General features: G+C 34.7%; 1 protein-coding gene across 5 annotated transcripts in view; it reads left to right on the top strand.

Annotated features, from left to right (window-relative positions):
- Nucleotides 1-26,555, top strand: part of LOC149573029 (uncharacterized) — a 390,937-nt gene that overhangs the window by 291,541 nt on the left and 72,841 nt on the right. For 2 of the 5 annotated variants that reach the window (XM_089814177.1, XM_089814174.1), the window contains 5 exons: nucleotides 11-207; nucleotides 682-756; nucleotides 20,233-20,273; nucleotides 20,380-20,485; nucleotides 25,766-25,851. In XM_089814177.1, the coding sequence (XP_089670303.1) occupies nucleotides 11-207; nucleotides 682-756; nucleotides 20,233-20,273; nucleotides 20,380-20,485; nucleotides 25,766-25,851 (505 nt within the window). Of the gene's footprint in view, nucleotides 1-10; nucleotides 208-681; nucleotides 757-20,232; nucleotides 20,274-20,379; nucleotides 20,486-25,747; nucleotides 25,852-26,555 lie in introns of all 5 variants that reach the window. The other 3 variants (XM_089814175.1, XM_089814173.1, XR_016360008.1) reach the window with 2 other exon arrangements.

The raw sequence follows: 26,555 nt of genomic DNA, 5'->3' as shown, positions 1-26,555 counted from the left end.
TTTTGTGCAGCGAACGAGCTTAAAGGAAAGCAAATTTGTAAGCAATATGTGCACAGAGGCCTTGGCCTGTCCCTTCATCAAAAGATAGTGAGGAGTCAAGATGCAGATGAAGCAAAGCTATCCCCTCTAGTTGTATGCATAAGCAGACTTGTAGCACAAAAGGGTCTTCATCTTATTCGTTATGCAATCAATCGTGTTGCAGAGCTGGTGAGTTATTATTAACCAATATCTTCATATTTTTTAATGGTTTTAAAATCCCTCATTGTTTGCATTCTTTTTTGAGATGTAGTATTCAATTTCTTGCAATTGTATTGCCTATTTGCTTACCACCTCAGAGAGAATGTATGTTGCTGAGAGTTTTTGTCTTTTCTTCTTTCATTTTTATCCCTTTGGATATTGCACATGTAAGTGAAGATCATTTTGCTAGTGCCAGTTATGAGTTTTTTTTCTTTGAAACCTTAAAATGGGTATTAAAGTTTTGATCTTAGTATGTAAATGGGTTTTGTATTAAAGTTTTGATCTTAGTATGTAAATGGGTGTTCATGTAATTCTGGAATGTCCTTGTGAGACTCATAGTGTTTCATTGTTGTAAAATTGTGATTTTATCCATTTCAAATTAAAATTTTGTAGAAACTTTCTGACGACATACACTAAATATTGTCTTTGCTTCATTAATTTCAGGGTGGACAATTTATTTTGCTTGGAACAGCACCGGAAGGGAAGGTGCAAGAGGAGTTTGAACACCTTTCACACTTGGTAAAGTCTGTATGCATTGAATGTATGAATAACATGTATTGAGATCTAGAATAAGATAAAAATCATGGATTCTTTGCAATCATATTCTTATAAAGGAAATCTTATGCTCACTATGTTTCTTTGTATACTTTTTGAGTTCTATGAATTCTACTTATATACTCAGTATACCCTATTTAAAGGTGGATCCTCCTAGTAAAGTATTTGATTTTCCATTTGAATATTCAATGTGATTGACTTGATTGTGATGAGATCTAGTGGCCATATTCTTGTTTGCTTTGTGGGGTCTATGTGTAGAACATAATAGAATTCATGTAAAACATAATAGTAAGCATATTCAATGTATTTGAGAGAACACAAAATTACATATTCATTAATCTCATAATCATTACAATGTATCTCAAAGATAGTATTATGACCACCCCATTACGTAACATCCAACCACATCTTGAAGGTAAGTACAATGTATATAAACACGTGTCTTGTGCCAACCGTTAGCAACCATCGGATAATTGTCATCCCCTTGACAAATAAATGCTAATTACCCGACAACATCATCCACCCAAAAAAGTAAAATTGTCTCGTCTTTGACCTTAGTGGTGCTTGTGATTTCAGTTGGAATGAATTCTCGTATATGATAGCAGGACATGGTAGGCTGATATGACAGATCATGCATATGGGTGATTTGGGATCCTGGTATTAGTATGAGTGACACATTGCTGTTGTGGGGTATTGTTGAGTGAATTCACAATTTGAACATGTTTTTTGTATCAAAGTAGCATAGCGACTTGGTGGAGCAACATCCTTGAGGTTGGTATGGGATCCTAGCATCTCAATCGCAACATGTAGATACAAATTGCTTGAGGGAAAGCAATCTTTAGGAAGGGAGGACTGTAGTGTCCCCATTTTCTAGCGATTTTATCTTGATGTTTCATTAGCCCTTTTCGCCATGGTCCCGTGAGATAGCCAAGACCTTGTAGTGGTCAATGTAAGTTTTGGCTTAAGAACTTCCATTTCCGAGCCAATCTAAGTTGATTTGGTAGGGTTTCTAGACACTTACTATTTATAGGTAAGTCAACTAGGTTTAGTCTTTTGGCCATTTCAATATTGGAGTTGGAGTGTATCACTGAGCTTTCCGACAAGCTATGACGCAATCCTATTGTAAGCATCATTGTACGACATTGGAGGGACCACCTTCACCTTCTTTCTGAGGGAGGATTTCAGCCCCTCCACTAACAAGCCTTTCTTCAATCCATCAATCAGTTGATTCTCCATCTTTCTCGACAAATCCATGAGCCACCAATTGTAGATTCTCACACTTTTGTGTTTACTCTACTTTGTTTTGTATATCTTGGCAATAATCTCATTATCGTCCTAAAGCAATTTTGAACTTTGCCTCAAATACCATCTTTAGTTAAACCCATGTCCCCACCTTAGTTTTGTTGACTTCCAAAAACCAATCAACTACCACCCCATGTAGTGTGGCCAGGAATTCTACTACCCAATCATCTTGGTTAGTCTACCCATTGTCCGACTAGATCGTTTCAGATGTCCTACAGTGTTGTACAAGATCATCTAGTCCATCACCTGTAAGCTTTGGCAATTTCTGATTTTTTAACATGGTAGTTGCTTTTCGTGACCCTCTTTGCATATTGCTTTGTTTACCGTTTTGAGTACTAGGTTCAATTGGAATTGTTCCTAAATTTGGTGCCCTTGACCCAAATAGATCGTTTTGAGTCTTGACTATGACACCCCTATATCCTCTCAACACCCTTGATTGTGATTGTATCCCATAAGCATTTGTCTTCCTATATGTGCTTTGCACCATAGATGGAAAACTCTCATTCAGCGAAAACTCGCAAAGCCCAAAAAATAAAACTCTGCAAAAATTCAGCTAGTTTAAAAAAAAAACTCAAGGGAAAACTCGGGAACCTAAAAACAACTTAAATTTAATTAAAAATATATTTTTATTGTGAAATTCAATGAGAAGATGCATCTAATAAGTTATTAATGAGAACACTAAAGAAACAAGCAAAGTTTAGATATATAAAAATGCAAAGTAGGTACAAAATCACATTCTCATGCAAAATGTTGCTGGGAGAAAGCAAAACACTAAGTAGTTTCTATAAAACTAGAAGTAAATACATCATAGTAGTTAGTTTCAATAAAACTAGATGTAAATATATCACAATAAATAGCTTCTATAAAACTAGAAGTAAATATACAACATTAAATAGTTTCTATAAAACTAGACATAAATACATCATAGTAAATAGTCTCTATATGACTAGAAGTAAATATACAACAGTAAATATTTGTATAAAACTAGAAGTAAATACATCATAGCAAAATAGTTTGATAGTGAGTTTGAGCAATTTTGGCCTAGTGGAAAGTAATGCTTGTCTTGGATGTGAGCAAGTGGTTGAGCTAAGTCTGTCACGACTCAGGAATATAGAATTAAAACCATGTGATTTGTGAGAAAATGAGTTCGAATCATTAGAAGATCCTTGTTCCATCGTCAATTTCATCTCAAATAGCTAGGACAGGTTGTGGGATATAACATTGTTGAAGGTATGTTGAATCTTGGAATTCGGCTAAGCTTGGAATTTTATGAAAACCCCCATAATCTAGAATCTGGATTTTAACTCCTATGAAGATGAAACCTATTTCAAACATCTTGACAATATTTATACAAATGTAACTTATACTTAAAAGCAAATTAACCTGAGCACACGTCTCCCCCAAAGTTACCCCACGTCTCGGAGACAAGGATGCACCAAGTGGCCATTGTCATCTAGAAGATGAGGAGATATCCTAACATCTCTTGAGGGGATAGCAGGACGAGGACGTGTACCTTGACCCCTCTAGGGGGATGTGGACATGTACCTTGACCCGACCAGGGTATGGTCAGCCGTCCCCTGTCACAGTCAAAAAGTAAACCAAGTTTTGAAAACAAAGTACTTTTTAATTTATTCTAAAGGGTCGTTTTTCAACCCTGACATGTAAGGCCCATAAAATGTGTTATATTGCTTGCATTTATTATGTCGCTTCATTTGCATTCATTTTGGGTTTGCTATTGTTTGCAACAACAAGAAGAGTGAAGAGTTGAGAATAGGGTTCTTGTGAGGATGAAAAGAGTAATTGCAAGGCAAAGAAGAGCGACAAGGAGCAAGAAGAAGAGGAGGAAGAAGATCCTTCACCTTGTTGAAAATAGTTTCAAGCAAAAGGTAGGGTTTCCTACTGATTTGTCATTGTTTTTAGTTTTATATTTCTTCTTATTTCTTTTTGTTATAGTTATTTGAATTTCATTTCTAGAATTAGATAGATTCTTGTTGTTCCAATTATAAATTATTGTTGCTTAAATTCTGACCGAAAATCTTGTTATTTTAAAGAAGGGCATAGGTTTAAACCATGTATTTGTTATTATTTTTCATTTGGTGAAATATAGTGTCAAAATGAGCTCCTACGGTCATGAAACACGTGGCAGTGATGATGAGATGGAATTGGGAACTCATTCTCATAGTGATAGTAGCCAAGAATATGTACCTGAGCATGAGAGCAATGAGGGGGATGAGCAAATTGAGTCTCAATCCATAGATACTTGGCCACTTGGTCCACCATCTACTGATGGCCCCTCCACACTTTTGATAAAGTGGTCTAGGGGTAAATATGATCCTAAATCACCTCTTAGAGAATTTGCTACGAGGATAGATGCTCCAACATATACAGGTGGTAGCACAAGGAAGTGGAAATGCAACATATGTAGTACATAATGGTTTAGTAGCATTTCTCGAGTGAATGTACACTTACTCTTTTAGATAGGAAAAGGTGTGCGAGCATTTGGGTTTTTGAGTTGCAATTTAAACTTGCATTATAGAATTGAATTCAGTGAGCTTTGGGGCATTCCAAAACACTTGGGGATTGAGATGCCTCCTACCTTATGTGGTAGGCAACAGATTCAATCTATTCAGCGGCCACATGAGAAGCAATTATATGGGCAGCCACGTGTTTTTTCTCCTAGACCACAATCAAGATCATCATCATTTACAGGGGCAGCCTCAGGACCTTCCACCTCTAGTGCTATGGCTGAAGTAGCACCGAACATGGGGAACCAAAATATTACAACTGAAAGTAACCCCATAGAAGATTTTTTTAATGCACGCATAAAAGAGGAGATAGAGGAAGCCATTGGTAGATTATTTTTTTCTAATGATGTACCACTTCACATAGCTCAATCTCCTTATTATAAGGAGATGTTGCAAAAGGTTACGAAGCTGGGAGGACCATTATTTGTGCCACCAGGTGAGCACAAATTGAGCACTACTATCTTGGATGTGAGTATGCCTACATCAATCATATGATGGAGACCATGAGGGCAGTTTGGGAGGAGTGAGGATGTAGCATTATCATGGTGGGCAGATGAACATTAAGAACCGTCCATGCATCAATATTATAGTTACATGCTAAGATGACCCATTGTTTCTCAGAGCGGTTGATTGTACAAGGTGTCAAAATGCCATTGATTTTCAGTTTGACATCCTTCAGACAGTGATAGACAAAATTGGACTACAAAATGTGGTCCAAGTGGTAACTAATGCAACACCTATGTATAGAGTAGCAGGGAGGTTTGTTGAGACAACATATAGGCATATTGGATGGACTCCATGTTGTGTGCATGCCATGGACAATGCACTCAAGGACATGGGGGGAAGATTGACTAAATAAAGGGAGTGGTCAGCGATGCTAGAGATGTGCAGATGTATATCTGCAACCACTACACTTCACATGCACTCTTTAGGAGCTTCCCAAAGGAGTTCCTAAAACTAGTTGAGATTACATATGCATCTACTTCATTGTTTTTGAGAGAATGTTTGAGTTGTGGGAGCCACTGTAACTCATGGCTATGTTGAATGAGTAGAATAAGTGGGATGAGTCGAAGACAAAGTAGGGGAAGGGGGTGAATGAGATACTGAAGAGTGATGTATTTTGGGGTGATGCAAAATGTTGTCCTGCATTTTGTGACCACAAAATGTATGTATTAGTTCAAAAAAATTTCAAATTAGTTTCACGTTTCTCTATGTCTAGTTCATTATTTAATTGGTTAGTATTGATCAACCAATTAGTACCAATTGATATAATGGATTCTTTTATTGAAGGCTTTCGTCAAGTCTTTTTCATTTTTCTGTTTGCTAAGCCTATGCTTGATTTTTGAGGCCTTCAAAGTTTTGCTCAAGTCATTGCTTTTGCTTTTCCCTTTGATTCAGTATATCTTAGGGTTTAATCGGGGTTCAAGTCAAAAGATATGACCATTTTAGTACCCAAAGAGTGGATCTTTTCGATGCAACTACACGAATTAAAAATATTGTGTTACATTTTTAAGTTGACATTCACTTTTTGAAAAATATAACATAAATTCACTTTATGTTGTGTTTTTAAGTTACTTTATCATTTTGATTTTTCACTTAAAGTAACTATAATGCACTTTATGTTATAGTTTTAAGTTGTTTTTTAATTTTTCACTTAGTGACTATGTTAACTATATAGTTTGATTTAATTGTTGAGTTTTAATTGAAAACATCCTAGTAAATATTACTTTTTGAATGATATTTGTACATTATATATTAAATTATATTGTGTAAATATTATTTGTGACCCCATTTAAGTAATATTTCATTAAAAATTAAATAAACATGTGCTTAATTGATTACTTAAATTGTACAAACATGTCCTTCAAACCCAGCTTTTGAACTAAAAGCATGTAAATGCCTTTGACTTAAACTATGCGATCACCCTACTAGAGTGATCAATGCATATTTGAGTTTTCCTAATGTACAATGACCCTCCTAGAGTGAGTGCATGTTTTTAAAATATGCAATGACACTTCTAGAATGTGTTTTGCATGAAAAGATCAATTGCATGTATTTTAAAACATGTAATGGCACTTGGAGAATGCGTTATGCATATGTTTCATGCATTTGCAAATGATGAACCCGAATTTGAAGAAAGAAGGGCAAAAAGCTTCATGTTTTTCCTCTCTAAGAACATTTTTTCACTTAAAATGAGCAGATCTACCCATGATATGGCTTGAAATCCGCAATAAGAGGGTTTTTTTTGCATCTCCTGGCATTATAATGCCCTAGGCGTTAAATCTCATACAAAAAATGGTTCATTTCATGACATTTTTGAGCCAAAGTTCTTGGTGAAAAATGCCTAGATTTGGGGTAGTTTTGATCACTTTTTGGCTTAAATATAAGTTGTTTTGAGGTTTTGATCCATATATATACTATTGAAGAACACGTTTTTGACTTTAGATGTCAAAAAAGCTTCATTTCATGCCTTTAATGAATCACGTTTTTGCTAAAAAGTCCAGAAAATTGGGTTTTTTATCCACTTTTATGCATTTGGAAGTCACGTATTTGCATTTGGGTCCATGTATTAGTGTTTGGGAAAGTCATTTTTGCATTCATAAATAAAAAACAATCAATTTACATGCATTTTTTGGCCACGTTTTTGAAAAAACGGCCCAGATTTTTGCTTGAAAAAGCCACGCTTTTGTAAAAAACACTAAAAAATGGCATTTCCAGCCCATATGTTTGGATCGGTGGGGTTTTTTTTTGAGTTTTAATGCATGCTATTGCCTTTGGAGACCATGTTTTTGGCATTCTCATGTCCAATTCAACCCGTTATTGCTCAATAATATTTGTTGAATGCAAGTACAGAAGAAGTCAAATTATTGTTTGAGAATCCGGATTGGGAGGAGTATTGGTCTTCAAAGTTTATGATTTTTGCTATTTTGACTCTTTAATCTCCAAGTAAGTGGTCATTTTCATACTTTCTCATCAATTCATGTTTATCTTGCTATTTACATGCATATTATGGCTTGTTATTGCACATTTCTTCAAATGTATGCCATAAAAAGTGCATTTTTTCTTTAAAAATGATGAAAACTCTCATTTTCATACTTCTGGAATTTCCCCCAATTCCAAATTCGAATTTGCGCTTCATAGCAACTTGCTTTTTGACATGTTTGAGTTTAAGACCAAAGACACGTGTTTCATTTGTGCTTGTTTTTATTTCTTATTTGCTTGCTTTCTCGTTTTTCTTCATTTGGAAGAAGTTGCAAGTTCTTTCCCAAGAACTTGAGCACGTTTCATTTCACTCCACCTTGCACCTCTTCATGCAAGTGCATTGTTTCATTCCATATTCGCAATTACATGCCAAGGCACATTGCATCCATTCCTTTCATGTGCAATTACACTTCAAAAGGAATTACATGTAATTCCACTTTACATGTCATGACACACTGCATCTCATTCTACACATGCGATTACATGTAATCTCACCCTCCATCCGCACTTCCATGTAATCTCATCCTTCTTTCCCACTTACATGCATTTCCATTTTCCAAAGCTAAATGCATGTTCGTTTTACATGTAATTCACTTTACGTGTAATGACATCTAGAGAACCCCTTTTTTACTAAAGGTCACACTTTTAAAGTCAAAAGTATCATTTGCACACATTCCCATGCACCTTGTTGGTTCCCAAAACCGCAGATTGAAATCCTACGAGCCTTGCTTGCTCGATGCTGGGATATCCAACCGGTTAAGGCCAACTTGATGGGATCGATCAATGTGATCCAAATCCCTTGCACTTCCGGCTTTGCAAAACCGAGGTGGGTGTACCCGATCCTGGACAACAACCTCAAATCCAAGATGCTTAAAGCAGATCGATTAGAACACAAAGACAATAAAAGTTTTCCAAATGGCAAGAATTAGAGGAAAACTTTAAACTTGGGATTTATGAACTGGAAACAAAAGTAAATGATTGAAATAATGTTTTGAATAAAGAATAAATATAGATTAATGCAACAGATGAATATATTAATTCTTCAAAGGCAAGAAATGAAACATTTGCCAGCATATGGATTATGAATCAAGAATAAAAGACCAGTGCTTAATTAAATGGGCAATAGAGTCAATATTATTAGTTGAAACGTACAACTTTATTAAGTCTAATATATTCAAACTATAAACAAATTTAATAATCAGATGCGACAGATCAATTATTTAAACGCAATTTTAAATTAGTCTAATATGCATTTTAATCCTTACGGAGACAAATTAGACATAAATACGGAAACAATAAAACATTTCACAATATCTATGTTTATCAAATTTAAAATGCAATAATGATCTAGTCCAGTTATCCGAATATTAAAATATTTATAGAAAATAATAAAAAACACTTATAAAGGACACAACTTAATAAAAAATTAAAACTCTAATGCAAATAAATTAAATAAATACTTCTTACTGATCCGAAAATAAAATCATACTGGAGACATTCCCTACAGGTGATCCATCCAATACAACTCGACTCTAGACTCGCACAAGAATTCAATCGAGAATTCATCATCCACAGGCTTAGTTAAAAAATTCACTTTTCCCCCATTTGAAAAATATAATACATCACAGAGCATAGGTAAAAATTTTAAAATATAAAAATGATTATGAATATTGTATCTCCTTATGTTTTACATCTCATATTTATACTAGATGAAAGGACATTATTAAACATTGCACCCTTCTATAACAAATAACCGAACCTTAACCCTAATATAATCCATATTAAATATTATCCGATTTATATAGTTTGTGCGTATATTTTAAATAAAAGCCACTCTAGGCTTAAACATTTATTTTCCGCATATACACTTTAATTCTTCCAACGTATATCTCCAAGCTTCTTTAAATTTAATGCTTTTCCATATAATTATCCCATTCATATTAAATGATATCTTCACCAATCAAGAGTTGGGTGTGCTCGATTCATCCTCTAATAATGAAAACGCAAGGGCAATGAAACACTTGTATCATATATAATTTTGCCTCTGCTTGTTTTTGTCTTTTCCGTAATAAAAAGTCCATGGCTATATCTCTGTTAATTTATTTGTAGATGGTGAGAATCACACAGGCAGGTTTCAATATTGGCCTGAGTATCCTGAATCGATGGGCCTCCGTGTTGTGCTCCTGGTGCAAATGACACATAGTATTTATAAAATATGGATCCTCTAGTCCTGTTCCTCACGTGTTGGATACTTAGACTCAGGTATGTTTGACTCCCGTGTCAACTAGCGCTCGGCATTCCAATTTTCTTCCATCGTATTTTCCATATACCTGTGCCAAAACAAAGAACCATTAGACAGAGAATTATTGAATCTGCGATAATTAGTGCTTCTAGCGGCTAAGTGCGGAGATACTTGAAGGATGGTGATAAACTTCAAATGGGAGAAGAACATCTTCCAACACAAAAAGTTGTTCTTTGTCTATGATTCCATATGTGCACAAGTTTGATCATATGACTGTCTTTTAAATCTGCCCGGGCTTGATATATTGGCATTCAAACTTCTAATCCTGTATATAAATGTCTTAGACACCTCCAGGCTTTACTAATGGACGAACAAAGAAACAGATTAAACAAATCTTAATGATGAGTCTGCTATGGCATTGATGAAGCTGCTGCAATACCACTGTATGTGCTCACAGATCACTGACTGGTGTTTTCTGTTTGTTCTATTGGTTGTGTGCTACCATATTTATACAATCTTCACACTCTACCCACCTTAGATTTTGATTTGAATCTTCTGGCATTATCTCCATGTGTACCTGGCTTCTTCTTGATTCAAGTACTTCACTCCCAGCATATGGTGTGGTGAATGTATAGTTGTAATCCAGTATTACTTGCTTACTTCTAAATTTCCATTGAGCTGTAGCTGGGACCTCAACAAGGGGTAAAGCTTCCTCGTTCCATCCAAGGAGTGCATCGAATGTATCAAAGTGGATTCTAATTCAAGTTTCCTCATTCACACTTAAACAGTTGACAGTTCTGTTCTGAACCCATGTAACCATCTACATGCACCATATTTCTATGATCTGAAAGAATATACTGCTGCCTCAGACTGAAGTGAATACATCATTCCTTTCATATGCTGACTAGCATAAGCATAGTTTAAATTTTTCTTATTGTGATATATGATTTTGCCAAAACATATTCTTCAGTGATATGTTAATAAAATCCATTCATCATGAAATAGAATTATTTTTGATGTAAAGTCTTTGAAGGATGTATATGAAATTTGGCTATTTTTGCCCTCATCATTGTTCATCTGATATAAACCTCGAGTTATATTGCATGACTTTACCAGTATGGTAACTAATATCTTCAGTTTGAAAGCCTGTAATGTGAATTACCAATAAAGAATATGCAAGAAAAGACTACTGAATAGAGACAGTAAGCCTGAATGTGTGAACATAAATCTCTGAATTCCCCTTGTTCCAAATCTCCATATCTGCTATGTCATGTTTTCTTTTTAGATGACTGGTTCACGCAACTGGAGACTTTATACTCATCATACACAGACCTCCATAGAGAAGCACCTTTGATTGTAAGGAGAGTAGAGTGAAATCTTTTCTACGAAATGGATTTTTGTATACCAAGACATGCTTTTACAATCCTTCATCAATCCCCAAACATATTTCCTAAATGGAGATTCTAAAATTAGAGTTCCATCACGCCTATCATTCATTCCTTAAGGCATCTTTGTAAGAACTCGTCCTTTTCCCATATGTATTTACATGCATCCATCTTTGTAAATCCAATTTTATCCCTTCACTTGTACTTTCCATATCACATCCAATTCATTACATATAATCCATGAGTATTTAATCAATACTCCGCATATATTGTTCCTTAGAGATCCATTTTGCCAATATTCTCATGGAAGTTAGAATCCATATCTTCCAATGATGGATTCAATCCCATTGAAGCTTTCATGTTGTAGCAAGTCAAGATATGTCAGGGTTTCTATGAAGAATGAAGACATCCAGTAAAGAAGGTGTGTTTCAATTCAAAGAAGTGGTAATTCAGGTGGTCTCCACTTTCCCAATGGCGGCTTTGGAACTTGAGTTCGTGTGAGAATGTCCCAAGCACTTTGTTTCAAAAAAAAAGTTTGAAGTGTTGTGGAAAGTTGTTCCGAGCTTACATCTCGACATCATCGAATATTTCAATCTATAAAGGAGAACTCATGACAACTTGAACAAGAAAAAGTTTGATCACATCAAGTTTTCAAATGACAACGGACAATTGATCAAAAAGAGTCAAAGGCTATCTAAATACGCAACACCATGGTTATCAAGGTGAATGCAGTGGCACAAAATACATGAACTTTCAGTCCTATGATCATTTGGGCTAACATCGCCAAGGACAAGGCACTTCAGAATAATCCCTAGGATTGTTTTCCTCCTCTTCCATCTTCTTTCTTCTCTATTTCATGTTTGTAGTTGAAGAGGATGTATTACATGAAAATGTGTAATTACATGTAGTACGATTTACATGTGTAATGACATGTAATCCAATAATTTCTTTTATTAGTTAGACCAAGTCAAAGTTGGTTGAGTTGCTCCCACTTTTTTCTCAACTCCTATCGCTATATAAAGAAGTGCCCCCTGATTGTAAAAATCATCTTTTGTTGTATGCAAGAAAGCTCTGCCAAACTTGTGCAAGCATAACTTTGATTGTGTAGGAGGAATTTGGGAGAAAAGTGAATAAAAGAAGCAATTGGATTCGAAGCTTTGAATGGATGCAATTGTGATAAAGAAAATTAGAAGCTTTGACTCTAATTTGTGCCTATTGTCTTTGGTTCATCATACTATTTTGTGTTAAATAAAAGAACACAGTGATTTAAGAAGCAATTAGAGCTGAACCTTTGACTGGGAGCTGTTGTGGTAATACATAGACTAGAAGATTTGACTGTAACTTGTGTTACCATCTTGAATTCACGAAAAATAGTTAGAATTTCCCTACTTCAAGAAGTCTTTGCACCCGAATGGTAGAGGTTTTTCTTATAGAATAGAGATCATCTACTTCTGGAAGTCTTTGTGCCCCAATAGTAATGATTTTTCTTATAAATTAAACAAACAGGGCTTAGAGCCAAACTGGTATGCTCTCAATCAGTTTTTGAGTTGGTGTTGGTTTATCAGTATCACCGTTTTTAGCTAATAGATAGAAGTGTAGTTAGAGATTTCACCTTGCCTATTACTCGCTCCGTGGGTAAATGGATTCTTTCTTGAAAGCTAAGGGGAAAGAAAATTGATAATATCCTTTTACAAAATCTCTCAACTTCTTGCTTACCTTGAGTTGATCCAAGGAACGGTAAGAAGGGGGAGCCTTCTCTTTAAGGTAGAAGAGACTCTTCTCACATGTTGTGGCTGATCATCCTATTTTGCGACTGGATTTTATCCAAAATTGTCTATTTTAAAATATCCACCCAACACAAAATACAATCTCTATCATCAACTTAGTCTTTCAAGTCATCAAATATGGGCATATCCCTAGCCTTGGAGAGGTGCATGGGTGCATTGATTCTATGCTTGGCTAGATGAGGGCAGTTGTGCAAGACAAGGATCCTAGTTTAACATTCTACCATGAGTATATCCGGCCTATCATCCAACACATATGGGATAGTCTTAACAGTCCCCTATTCTAGCAATGAAGTGATCTTGCCTTCTTCGGGTAAAAACTTGCATTCACTTCCACAGGTTTGCAAAATCATTGGCTTTGATACCACTGTAATGTTTCCAACTTGGTACCCACGCAAGTTACCCCTTTTATGGCGAACCAAGTCTGTGTTTGATGTATGGTGGGGGGCAAATGAAGTCCATAAGGTCGCTTTAGATGTACGCATACATGGTGGAGGTTGAGCATATTGGGTCAATATTTTGTAACTAGTAGTTTTGGGTAAATCCAGTCACAAAATAGGTAGACCAGTCACAATGTGTGAGACAAGGTCTCTCATACATTAAAGGGAAGGCTCCCCCTTCTCAACGTTCCTTTGGACCAACTCAAGGTAAACAAGACATTGAGAGATTTTGTAAGGAGTGTTACCAATATTCTTTCCTCTTAGCTTTCAGGAAATAATCCAATTACCCACGGAGCAAGTAATGGGCAAAATAAAATCTGTAACTACACTTTTATCGAGTAGTTGGAAATGATAATACAGATAAACCAACACCAACTCAAAGGCTGATTGAAAGCGTATCGGATTGGCTCTAAGTCTTGTTTGTTTAATTTATAAGAAAAATCACTACCTTTGGGGTGCAAAGACTTCAAGAAGTAGGTGATTTCTATTCTATTCAATAAGAAAAATCTCTACCATTGGGGCGCAAAGACTTCCAAAAGTAGGGAAATTCTAACTATTTTTCTTGAATTTGAGACAGCAATACAAGCTACAATCAAAGTTTCTAGTCTATGTATCACCACAATCATTCCCAGTCAAAGCTTCGGCTCCGATTGCTTCTGAATTCACTATGCTCTATTATTAAACACAAAATAATAACATGAATCAAAGACAATAGGCACAAATTAGAGTCAAAACTTCTAATTTGCTCTATCACAATTGCTTGCAGTCAAAGCTTCGAATCCAATTGCTTCTTTTATTCACTTTTCTCCCAAGTTGGTACTACACAATCAAAGTTATGCTTGCACAAGTTTGGCAGAGCTTTCTTGCATACAACAAAAGATGATTTTTACAATGAGGGGACACTCTTTTATATAGGCAAAGGAGTTGAGAAATATGAGGAAAAAGTGGGAACAACTCAACCAACTTTGACCCAGTCTAACTAACAAGAGAAATTATTGGATTACATGTCATTACACATGTAAATCGTATTACATGTAATTATACAATTTCTTGCAATACATCCTCTCCAACTAGAAACATTAAAGAAGAAGAAGAAGAAGAAAAAGAAGAAAGAGTTGAGGCTGTTGATTCTAAATGAATCAATCAATCCCGTGGATTGTTGGCAAAGGCCTTGTACTTGATGATGATCACGAGATCAGGGATTCATGTATTCTATGCCACTGCATTCACCATGATGAGTTTCCAGTTGTGATTTGAAAATTTAATGTGATCAAGCTTTTCCTCATTCCAAGTTGCGAACTATGTTGTCAAACTTGCACATTCTAAATTTTCTGGCACTTTGAAGACCTTCTCAATGATGTCTGGATGTAAACTTGGAACAACTTTCCGACAGGCATCTACAACTTTCTTCTTTCTTAAAAAAAATCTTGGCGCATTCCCACACGTACTTAGGCTCTCGAGCATCTATTGGGAAAATGGAGACCAAAAGAATTAGTTCTTCTTTGGATTTGAAGTATATCTTCTTGACAGGATGTCATCTATTCTTTGAGGAAATTGCGACATATGTTGAAGAGTGCACCGTAATGTGAAGATGAGAATATCTTCCAATGAGATTGAATCCTTGAAAATTTTGGGATTTGAGTTACAATGGTGAATCCATGCGGGACGAGTGTCTGAAGTATAGGTTAGACACTTATGGAACAAATATGATGGCTGGAAATGAACCAGAAAACATATATATTTGGATGAAAAGGGCCAAAGTCAGACTTAGAAGAAAGGATTGCACGTGGGCAATGATGGGCTTTCGTGGGTATGTCCAAGAATGCAAGTTGGGATGCATGTGGATGCATGCAAAAGATGACTTTGGTATTTAAAGAGTGACCTACCAAAGTTGGATTCTCCGGATGTAATCGCATTTGAAGTGATTTACATGCAATCACAAGTTTTCGCAAACATGTAATTAGGTTCAAGGGATGGGATTACATGTAAGCAGGTTTGGGAAATAGGTTTATATGTAAATGCATATGAAGGATGGAATTAGGTGTAAATATGGATGGAAGATGAGATTACATGTAATTTGGATGGAGAATCAGATTATGTGTAATTGCATTTGGGGAATGACATGCAATGTGCTATGGCATGTAATGATAGACGTGGAATGAAATGATGCACTTGTACAAGATAATGGAAGATGGAGTAAAGTGAAATGTGCTCAAGTTCTTGGGAAAGAACTTGCGACTTCTTCCAAAAGAAGAAAAACAAGAAAGCAAGCAAGAAAACAACGAAAACAAGCATAAAACAAACACATACCTTTGATCTTAGACTCAAACATGTCATCAAGCAAGATGTTTTTATGTGCAATTTTGTATTTAGAGTTCGGAGAAAATCCAAAAGTGTGAAAATGAGAGTTCTCATCATATTTAAACGAGAAATGCACTTTTCATGGCATATCTATGGACAAGTGTGCAACATCAAGCTAAAATATGCAATCGAATAGCAAGATAAGCACAAATTGATGAGCCAAAATAGCAAAATTTATCAATTTTGAAAGCGAATTCTCCTCCAGATCCGGATTCTCAAACAATAATATTGACTTCTTCAATCTTGCAAGTGATGATCATTAATGTGCAATGAGTGGTCGTTTTGCATAAGAATCCTCAAAAACGTGGTGAAAGATCACCAATGCATGGATCATTTTTGAAATCTCCAAGTAAAATCCATTTTTATCAAAAAACGTGGTCTTAGAAAGCCATGGCATGAGTCGTATTTGTCATGGGAATACAAAAACATGATCTCCAAGCGCAATAACATGCATTAAAACTCAAAAAACGACCCCTATTGATCCAAATGTCTGGAAATGTCATTTTTTGAGTGTTTTTAACAAAAACATGTCATTGTTATGCAAAAATTTGGGAAGTTTCTGCAAAATTGTGGCCAAAAGAATGCATAGATATTGGTCGTTTTTGACTTAGGAATGCAAAAATGATTTCCCCAAATGATAAAACATGGATCCAAAAGCAAAAATGTGGCTCCAAAATGCAAAAAAGTGAATGAAAAACCCAAATTTTAGGCGTTTTTAGAAAAAATGTGCCCTAAAAATACATGTATTTGAGTCATTTTTGGCTTCAAGATGCAAAATTGTGGTCTCCAAATGCATATGCATGTGTTGAAATGCCAAATCGAGGTCTATTAATGCATTTATATGTTTAAAATGTATTCATATGATGGCTGGAAGAGCAAATCGCACTCTCAAGACCTCAGTACATATTTAAAATATGTAATACATGCCATGCGTTTGGATGTTTTTGGCTTTGGAGTGCAAAAGCAGGGTCTTGGAGGGTGATTACAGTTTTGAATGCAAAATCAGATTCTCCAAGACACTTTACATATAAAATCCATTGGTTGGAAGTGCAAATCGCACTCTTGGAATGCATTTGTATGTTTTAAAATTGCAAAACAATGCAAGTAGTGCAAATACGCACTCTCCAAGCCTCATTACATATTTTAGAAACACAAATATGCATTGCTCAGTCTAGGAGGGTGATTGTGTATTTTAAAATGCATGTATTTCCATGTATGAGTGTTTTTAAAAATGCCTTTAGTGCAAAATCGCACTCTCTAGGGGTCATTAAAAACACTTTTATATGCAAGTCTCACTCTTGGAGAGTCTTTGCACATTTTAAAACACATGTTTTATGTGCTCTAAAATTGCCTTTTAATTCAAAATTGTGGTCTAGAGGCAATTACATATTTTCTTGTAAATGGGTTTTTATAGACATGCTATGCACAACTTAAGTGATGAATTAGGCACATGTCAATTTAATTCTTAAAGAAATATTACATAAATGGGTCATAAATAATATTTACACTATATATATTAATATATAAAGTGCAGATATCATTCAAAAACTAATATTTACTAAGATGTTTTAATTAAAACACAAAAATTAAATCAAACTATATAGTTAATATAGTCACTTAAGTGAAAAATTAAAATGATAAAGTAACTTAAAAACATAAATAAAGTGAATATATGTTATATTTTTCAAAAAATGAATGTCAACTTTAAAATATAACATGGTATTTTAATTCGTGCAGTTGTTACTAGAGAGTCCACTTTTTGGTCAATAAAGATAGACCAAATCGAAGGGAACATCGAAAGCAGTGACTTGAGCAAAACCAAAAGACCAAAAGACAACAAACATATGCTCAAAAATGAGAAAAGGACATTGACTGCTTCAAAAATCAAGCAAAGGCTCTTCAGTAAGAGGAATTATTATATCAATTGGGGTTGATTGATTAATCAACACTAACCAATTAAATAATGAACTTAACTTAGAGATATGTGAAACTAAGTTGAAAAGTTTTGTACAGTTACTTACATTTTGTGGTGAGAAAATGCAGGACAACAGAGCATATGGATTGTGAGTAAGTTCTCAAGGAAGTGAGGCCATATGGTGGAAATGACAGGGTAGTCATATGGATGGTGTTCAATCTGCTAGAGATGGAGGGTGAAATTGAAGGTGAGATGGAGGGTGAAATGGACGGCGTCCATACGATGATAACTGGAAGGAGTTTGTATGACGATGGTGTTTGAGTAATGACAAAAATATGAAGGAAGACTTTCATATGGCAGGAATGGTGAATTCATTGGATGCAAACACTGAAGTAGTGTGCAATTCATGGTGCAAAGTCATTATTAATTACATGAATATGATACCCCACAATATATAGCAAAAACAAAGCTACATATTAGTTGTTGCTAAAAATAGAGAATTATAGTTGCAAACAGTGATAGTGCACAAATTTTCTAGATCTGAGCAAAGTAACCCACAAGAAGAATAGGGTAGGCATGAATCGTACCAAAACTGCCACAAGCCAAATAGAGAAGATCTTCACTTCCAAAATTGCAAAAACAAAACTCCAACTAGATTTCTCCGTACAATAAAATAATTCAAGTTGCATACCTACAACATTCAACCCAACGGACATATATACCCTGTTGGAGGAAAACTCCCGCGGGAGAAGCAACATGCTGACACATGACACGAAAAACACCTATGCCTGTGGAAAATTAAAGATAGACCCGGGATATACATAAATCAATTGGGGCCCCAAATAATAAGTTATGATTTTATTTTATTTAATGACGGGGATATTTCACTTACAACCTTAATAACTTGAGTTGGACAACTTCATTTGAGAGCTAAGATAGCTCAAAACAAGTGAGATTCCAAGGGCTATAATCCTAGGGAAAAACAAGATTAAAGACTAAACACAAAAACAAGAAAAGACTTGAAGGTTGCCAAAATTCAAGCACTTGCATTTAGAAAAGAAAAACACGGTCTTACAAGCATTACTTGCATTTAGAAAAGAAAAACACGGTCTTACAAGCATTATGATGATCAACTTGACGGAAACCTTCAAAAACAATGTCCTAAAGACATGAAACTCAAGCCAATTCAAGGGATGATGAATTGCTTTAATGACACATTAGTCAGAACATCAAAGTGCAGAGGTGACACCTATGAATCCATGAGAAGATTGCATAAGGTTGTCTCAATTTTGTGATGTCAAAATTGATGACAACAATGTTCATATGTGTGGTCAAAGTGGTTATCATATGTCGTATGGTAATGTTCCTCGAGCACAACAACTTCTCCTGTACACTTTAGGCACTTGTTGTATAGTGTATGTGTTGGGTATGAAACCATCTGTACCCGCCACTCGCGTTTAGAAAGATAGCTAGATGATATCACATATGGAAACAAGGGATTATAACAGGTAAATCAGGGAAAATCAGTACTCTTAGAATATAAAGGAACGATTGAAGATTTGCACATGCAATAGATGTTGAAATTAATAATGATCGATAAGAAGACAAACAGATTGGTCTTTGAATAAAGACTTTTACAGATTTGATGCACAATGTAAAATATCAAAATGATATTTCCAATGACAAACAAGGTGTTTGTGATCCACTGGTTAACTAGCTGGGAGGATCTTCCACCTCCAAAACTGCACACGACCTACCTTCAGCCCTCCCAAATGATATTTAGCTTCCGGAAATACAAAGAAGACTCAAATGCAATCCATGATGATTTACATGCCCACCTATCTCCTTATAAAGGCCTCCAAAAAGTGGCTAGAGATTTACAACAAGCTGACATTATTAATTTATTTTATTATTTAATAATTTGGGGCCCTTTTATTTGATGATTAAATTAATTAATTGAATAAGTCTTTGTGATATTATTAAGTTTTTTGACCACTTAATTAACTAACCCAATTATGATGCCAATGAAAGTAGTAGACATTAGAATTATTCTTTATCTCACTGTTTAGATCTGAATATCTGAAAAATGTTTCTATATTCATCCTCTTATTAGTTGCATCTAACTTTATTTTAGTTTTTATTCTTATTTCAAAATTCTTATCCTTTTCCCTTAGTGTGTACTTGAATTTTCTTAATGTTCGATGCTTTTGTGTTAAAGTCTAACAGGTTTGTAACAAGGGCAGTTGTCAGATCATTATTTTCCATAATGATTTTTTTTGCAGGCTATGGTGATTTCTCTTCCAATGCTGTAACTAAAGCTATAGAATACATTTTATAATATATAATATATATATCTCTTTAGTTAATTGTTTTGCTAAGTTTTATTGATGCTTTATGCCAATGAAAAGCTTTATATTCACGACAACAAAGGAAAATGAAACAGTCCCCTACAGTACATCATTAGCAGTTCTACATGTACTAACTTCTTTCATCATTTTTTTCAGTACAGGGAAAGCGACAATGTCCGTCTTCTTCTGATGTACAGGTATTTGTATTCTAAGATTTGCTCTTCATTACTCTTGTTAGACAGTTTTATTTGCTTTGTTTTTGACACTGTATTTTGGACAAATCTTTATCTATATTGGATGCAGTGAGGAGCTATCACACATGCTTTATGCTGCTGCAGATATTGTCTTAGTTCCTTCCATGTATGAGCCATGTGGATTAGCTCAAATGATTGGCATGCGCTATGGAGCAGTATGCATTTTTATTAAAAAAAAAACCTTGTACCAATTATATATTATACTTCTTATTCTTATTGCAAACATGGGTATACTAAATAGTGAAAACATCAGTTGGATTCAGTTTTAGAAGAGTATAGATAAAATAGATAATTTTTCTTTTGATCCTTGTTTTGGCAGTATATTAGAGTTAATAATAAAATCAAGGGGTGAAAGTTAAATGATTTTATTATAATTATTTTGGAAATGCTGTCTAATTACAAAAGCTTATATAACATAAAATGTCATCCACTAGTTGTTCCCAGATTATGTCCCACTATTGCTCACACCATTCCCAAAATGCCCATGGAACATAATTTAACAATCCACCAAAAAATATTGGTTGCTTGAATGATTGAATCTGAAGCCCTTTGCATCATCTATATAAACTTGCTAACCTTGATGTTTTGAAACCCTAGTTTTATAAACACATGACCCCTAACAAATTTCTTTCACTGAATGATAATCTTCCACCTGATCTTATTTGGTGAGAATCAGCCCAATGATCTTGAAGAGCTTCAATTGATGAGTGAAGAAAACAAGAAAACTTAGTGAAAAACTTCTGAAAACTATTGTAGGTAGAAGTTAAAAACAAGGATGTTATATTCAAAGGCTTCCCAGAAAACTATTGAAATCAATTTCTCAATGTTTAGAATAGACCCAAATATGCAAAAATGGTTGGAAACCTGCAATAAACTTACTGAAAATCCTTTTGGAATTCGGCAAGAATCTTCAATATTATTGGAGAATAAATAATGACAAAAAGTGCAAATGCTTGATTAGAAAAAAGCTTTTCTTGTTTTTAATCCCCAGATGACTCATAAAAAGTTGACCTTTGGAAACCTTTTCTATGTTCCATTGTTTGATGCTTGACTAAATATAGAGGAGCACACAATCCCTGAAACACTTATAATGATAACGTAGCTTTGGAAACCCTTGTGTTTATTTGCTTGATACTTGACCATCCAACAGAGAGGACACTTCTTTTGTAAATGATAAAACTTGAAATCCTTCTGCAGGCAAGGCGTGTATACATATACTAGCACGCTCCTTTAAAAAAATCATTAAAAACTGGCATTGCCTTAATAAAAAACAAGTGCTTGTGGCACTGATGTCCTTTTTTGAGTTTTATTTTTTACCTAATTTACCAAATTGTCTCCAGAAACCCTCGAGTCTGGTTCAGTTTTGTGCAAAGTCTGGTCCTTGTCGGATTCTCCCCAAATTTGCCTACAGAGACAGATTTTCTGCAAATTCCATCAGAGGAACTTGGGCAGAATTTGGAGAGAAATTTAAAGAACTTGCTGCCCAACCGTTGAACCTGGCCTGAATTTGGTCTCAAAAGAAATTTTTTCTACTTTTAAAAGAATTGAAAGTGTATTTTGTGCCTAATTTTGTCTATTCGATCTTCCCAACCCTAAAAGTGATCACTAAAAAGGCCAAAAAAGATGGTTTATATGTCATTTATGCATTTGTGAATGAAAATGAAAACCTGCTTATAGAGGAAATCCACATTGAGAATTGGTGAAGTACAAATTGACGATTATAGAGAAATTCCTTTAAAAAACAATTGATATATTCTTTGAATCCTGGGGTTAAAATCTGAATCTCAACTTTTGATTTACCTTGGCTAGAAATCCTCTAACCAATGTAAAAAAAATTCAGATAACTACACTTATTGTTTGATGATTCCTTTCATTCTCAAACTCTCCCTTGATATGGAGATATGTCCTATGCATGAGACCAAACAAGTGTATCATGTTGTATGTATGGCTAAATGATGCAATTAATATCCTATTGAGATGAAACATAGATATGGTGGCATATATTGCTATGTCACTTTACTATTAGCAGAGTGGTGTATGGAATTACTTCTTGTTGCATACACACACACACACACATATTTTAAATATGTTTTTATAAGGAAGAACCCAAATGTAATGTCCCCATCATAAAATAAATGTACTAATTTAATCTTTGTAACGGGCCAATTGATTTATTTTATCTTGGACCCATTTTTATTTAGTTTTCGTAGTTTGTGTCGCCGTCGGCTAACTTTGTACACCCTCGGAAAGTTTTCCCAATGGGTATTTAAGCGCGGCTTGTAGAAAGTTGTAGGTATGCTTTTGGATTATATCTCTCTGTACTGCGGATTCCTGTTAGAGTTTGGCATTGATTCGCCATTTCGAAAGTGAAAGACCTTCCCTATTTGGCTTGCACGATTTCAGTGGGATTCACCCTCACCCTATTCCGTCACTGCATGTATTACTTGGTTCAATTCTGGCAAATTGGAGTGTTCTCTCTTTGGGCAAACATTTTCGAAGGAATTTGAATGTTCAAATCTTTGTTATTGTATCTGAAATTCATCTAATCTATCGTGTTCATATAGCATTTTCTTTGTGTTCGTGTATGTGCAAGTTGTGTCACTGTTCCTCTGTATTTCCCCAACGTACAGCATTTTGTCCATACCGTATGGACTGGAAAGCTACCGTATGGATTGACCAAGACAAGTACGGCCTTTGCAAAGTTCTGTGTGACTTCCATTTGCTTACCTGTACAGCTTATCTTGTATGGCCAATCATCTTTGCATCCCATCATACTCCGTACGGATTCTCCTTCATATTCTTCACATCCCATATGACCAACAGATCAATATCGTACAACAGTCTAGCAATCACCGTACTGTACCACCATACGGCTGCTAGTTCATACCTTCCTATCACCGTACACCCTCTGCAAACACCTTATCTCCACCGTACGGCCGCCATTCACTTCACCACTCCTGGATTGATTCCGTACAGCCACTTCAGCTCATCCACACTCACCGTACAGACGTCATACTAGGGCTTATTTGCAGTGGTTTCTTGTGGGGAATCTGCCAAACCATAGCTTGGAACATTACACCAAACCCAATCCAAAATATATTTGGGTGAATTTCGAACCCAAATCTTCAACCTGCATCTGTACCAGAATCCAAACCAGCAGTTTAGTTATTTACTTCTCTTGGGACCTAGAATGTCTTGGAGTGTGCTTTTTAACTTTGTCTCCTTTTTTAATGTTTTGAAGCTGAAAATCAGACAATTCATGACTTGGAGCACTCTTTTTCACTCAATGTCCATTTGTATGTGATGTTTCAGGTTTACATGGACAACTCATAGTTCACAAACTAAGACTTGATTCGACATAGTAGATAAGGAATTTCTATGTCCGTAAATACTAGAGGAAATTTGGCAATTTGAAAAATATTTTTATTTCTTTCAAAATACATAAATCTAATGCAAAATGCAGTTACAAATTGTATTAAATAGATCTGGTGGGAGTTTGGGAGGTACCATCCCGAGCAGGGGAAGGAGTAGAACCCGCTAGGGGTATCTACAATTTTCATTTTTTTTAATAGGCAAAAAACAATGTGTTTGAGTGTGAAAGCTGTTTTTTTCCTACAGTCAGATGCTGTTTCTCATGCGTTGCAAGTATAGGCTAGAAAATTGTTGCCAAGTATAGTCATTTCAGGTTTTAATTAAAAGAAACACCAATGCTATAACATTGTGGAATGATTGTGAATATTTTACATCCCTAGAAATTATTTTCTAGCCTTGTAGGATATTAATATTCTGAAAGCTTGGACAAATATAGATGATTTTTTTCATCCTGTGCGTCACTATAAAACTTAGATATTTCAGATGCATCAAAACAAACTAATGACTTTTAATTTGACTCTTTGAGAATAATTCATTGTAGACAATTCATAAAGAAAATATGGAACAATTGGAAACACAGTAAAGAATTGGAAAAATTGAGAGAAAATCTTCATTTTCACATAACAAGATTAAATTGGTTCCCATTATGAGATTGATTTTTTAGATACATTTTATTTTGTTTGAGAGTTGAGCAGAACCCGATATAGAGGGGAGTCCAAGAGAGAATTATTTGAAGATGTGTGATGACTATATTTAGTTGCAAATGTCAGCAAAAAGGCTTCTTGGCTGTGAACCTATCAGATATCTAATGTCATTTTTTAACAATTTTGGCAAACATTAATCTCTGAAAAGTGATTTAGTAACTATTTGACCTTAGAGCTTATATTCTCTAAAGGCATACATAACTAATGTGATTTTTAATTGCTGCAGTGGAGGAAGGAAATATTAGAAACTTGAATGGTAATTTTATCATCTACAGCTATCACGAGCTTAGGCTTAGTATATTACTTTACAATTATAAGAAAGCAATATTATTTTATAACCAGAAATCTTTTTAGGATGCAATCTATTCAACATTGAGTGCATCAAGGGTTCTTTACAAGACATTTACATTTACATTGGAGAATAGGAATCTTTAAAAATATCTTGTTTCTCACATTAGAATCCCTAGATTAAATAGGTTACCATTTGGAGTAAAATTGTTTAAGTATTTTGTATTTGGTTTGGAAGCTGATCATAATCCCATCAAGGAGAGTCTACAGAAAATTGTTTGAAGATGCTCATTGAATATGATTAGTCACAAAATCGAGCTTATATTTTCTTAGACATGAACTCACCATCAATTGTCAAAATCATTTTGAGAAAGTTTCTGCAAATAGAAACACCTAAAAAGGCTCAAATATGTATTTGAATTTACAGCTTAAATTCCCTAATGACACATGTAATTTGATTTCTAATCTATGTCATCAATGACAAAATAAGAAAGAAATTTGGTTGATCACATTGTCGCTATATGTAGCTATAATAAAACCAGTAAATTTTTCTATCTAAAAATTGTAAGCAGGAAACTTTAATATGTAACTAGAAAATTTAATGAGTTACAAGGTTTCTAATAGTAAATGAATCAGGAGCTCCTTATCAACTGGGCTGTAGCATCTATCATTTAAACAGTACATAACTAAAGATCCCATTACTACAATGCAGAATTGTTTTTTGTTTTAATTTTCTTCTTCTAGAACTAGATGAGATATTCTCTGTTACCAAATACTTATTCGCAAGATTTTTTAAATGTGTGTTGAAGAATTTTGTGGTGTTAACAATTTACACAAAATCTATGGGAATTATTACAATCCTTGTAAGGTCATGCTTGGATTCTGCTGATGACAGTGATAGTTTTTCAAACTCATTTAAGAAAACCTTCTCATGAGCTTGATTGCCTCACCCCATAAATGCTTAAACATAGCTATTGAAATGGCATGGATTTATCTCTAAGTTTATAATTACATTGTACAAACTTTTTAGGTGATGTTATAATTTTCTTTTAGAAATTGTGTAATTTTCAGGTTCCAGTAGTTCGAAGAACTGGAGGTTTAGCTGACACGGTATTTGATGTAGATCATCAACATAACAGTGCTTATCAAGCAAATGGGTAAATTCCACTCTTAACATATAGTTATATGGTGTTTAGAAGCTCATTGAGATTATGTCATATTTGTTACTTGGAGAAGAAGACAGTGATTAAATAATGCAAGAATTAGGAGTTATTGCCAAAGCTTAAACAAGGTATAAGTTGTTTGCAGTCAATAGCATTTTGCATGTTGCATCAGTAGGTTATAATTATCCCTCTCCCAAATTTTGAAACATATTATTTTACTTTTGAGGCATATTTTAATAGAAAGAGACATGTATGTTTGGTTTGGCAAAAAGAGATTTGGGTTATCATCATCGATTTCCTAAGTTTTAAAATAGAGAAATTTGTTGCAGATGAATCTCTTAGCAGACAGACATTTTATTTTTGGTTTGGTAAAGAGAGATTCCAAATTATGAGAACTCTTAAACACTATCAGCCTTTATGCTGAGTATTGGTATTAGTGAGTCCAGGACTTATGCCTTGGAATGTTAAAATTAGTATCCATCTAAAATGCTAAAGATATTTTTGTTTTTTAGAGGTTATAATGTTATAGAGTGTTGTCCTCAATTGGGGAACCCTATACAATTTTCTCATGGACTCATCAATGTAGCCTCTATGTATTCGATGAATTGATAAGGTGTTGTAAACGCAGTTTGTCATCCTTGAATTGTTCTTTATTTGGCATTTTTTATGCATCCTTTTGAGGGTTTCCATCAAGTTAT

The sequence above is a fragment of the Cupressus sempervirens genome, chromosome 2 (genome assembly GCF_028749045.1).
Source record: "Cupressus sempervirens isolate cs-2001-9-10 chromosome 2, ASM2874904v1, whole genome shotgun sequence".
Lineage (NCBI taxonomy): Eukaryota > Viridiplantae > Streptophyta > Pinopsida > Cupressales > Cupressaceae > Cupressus > Cupressus sempervirens.
This window is presented reverse-complemented; position numbering and strand designations above follow the sequence as displayed.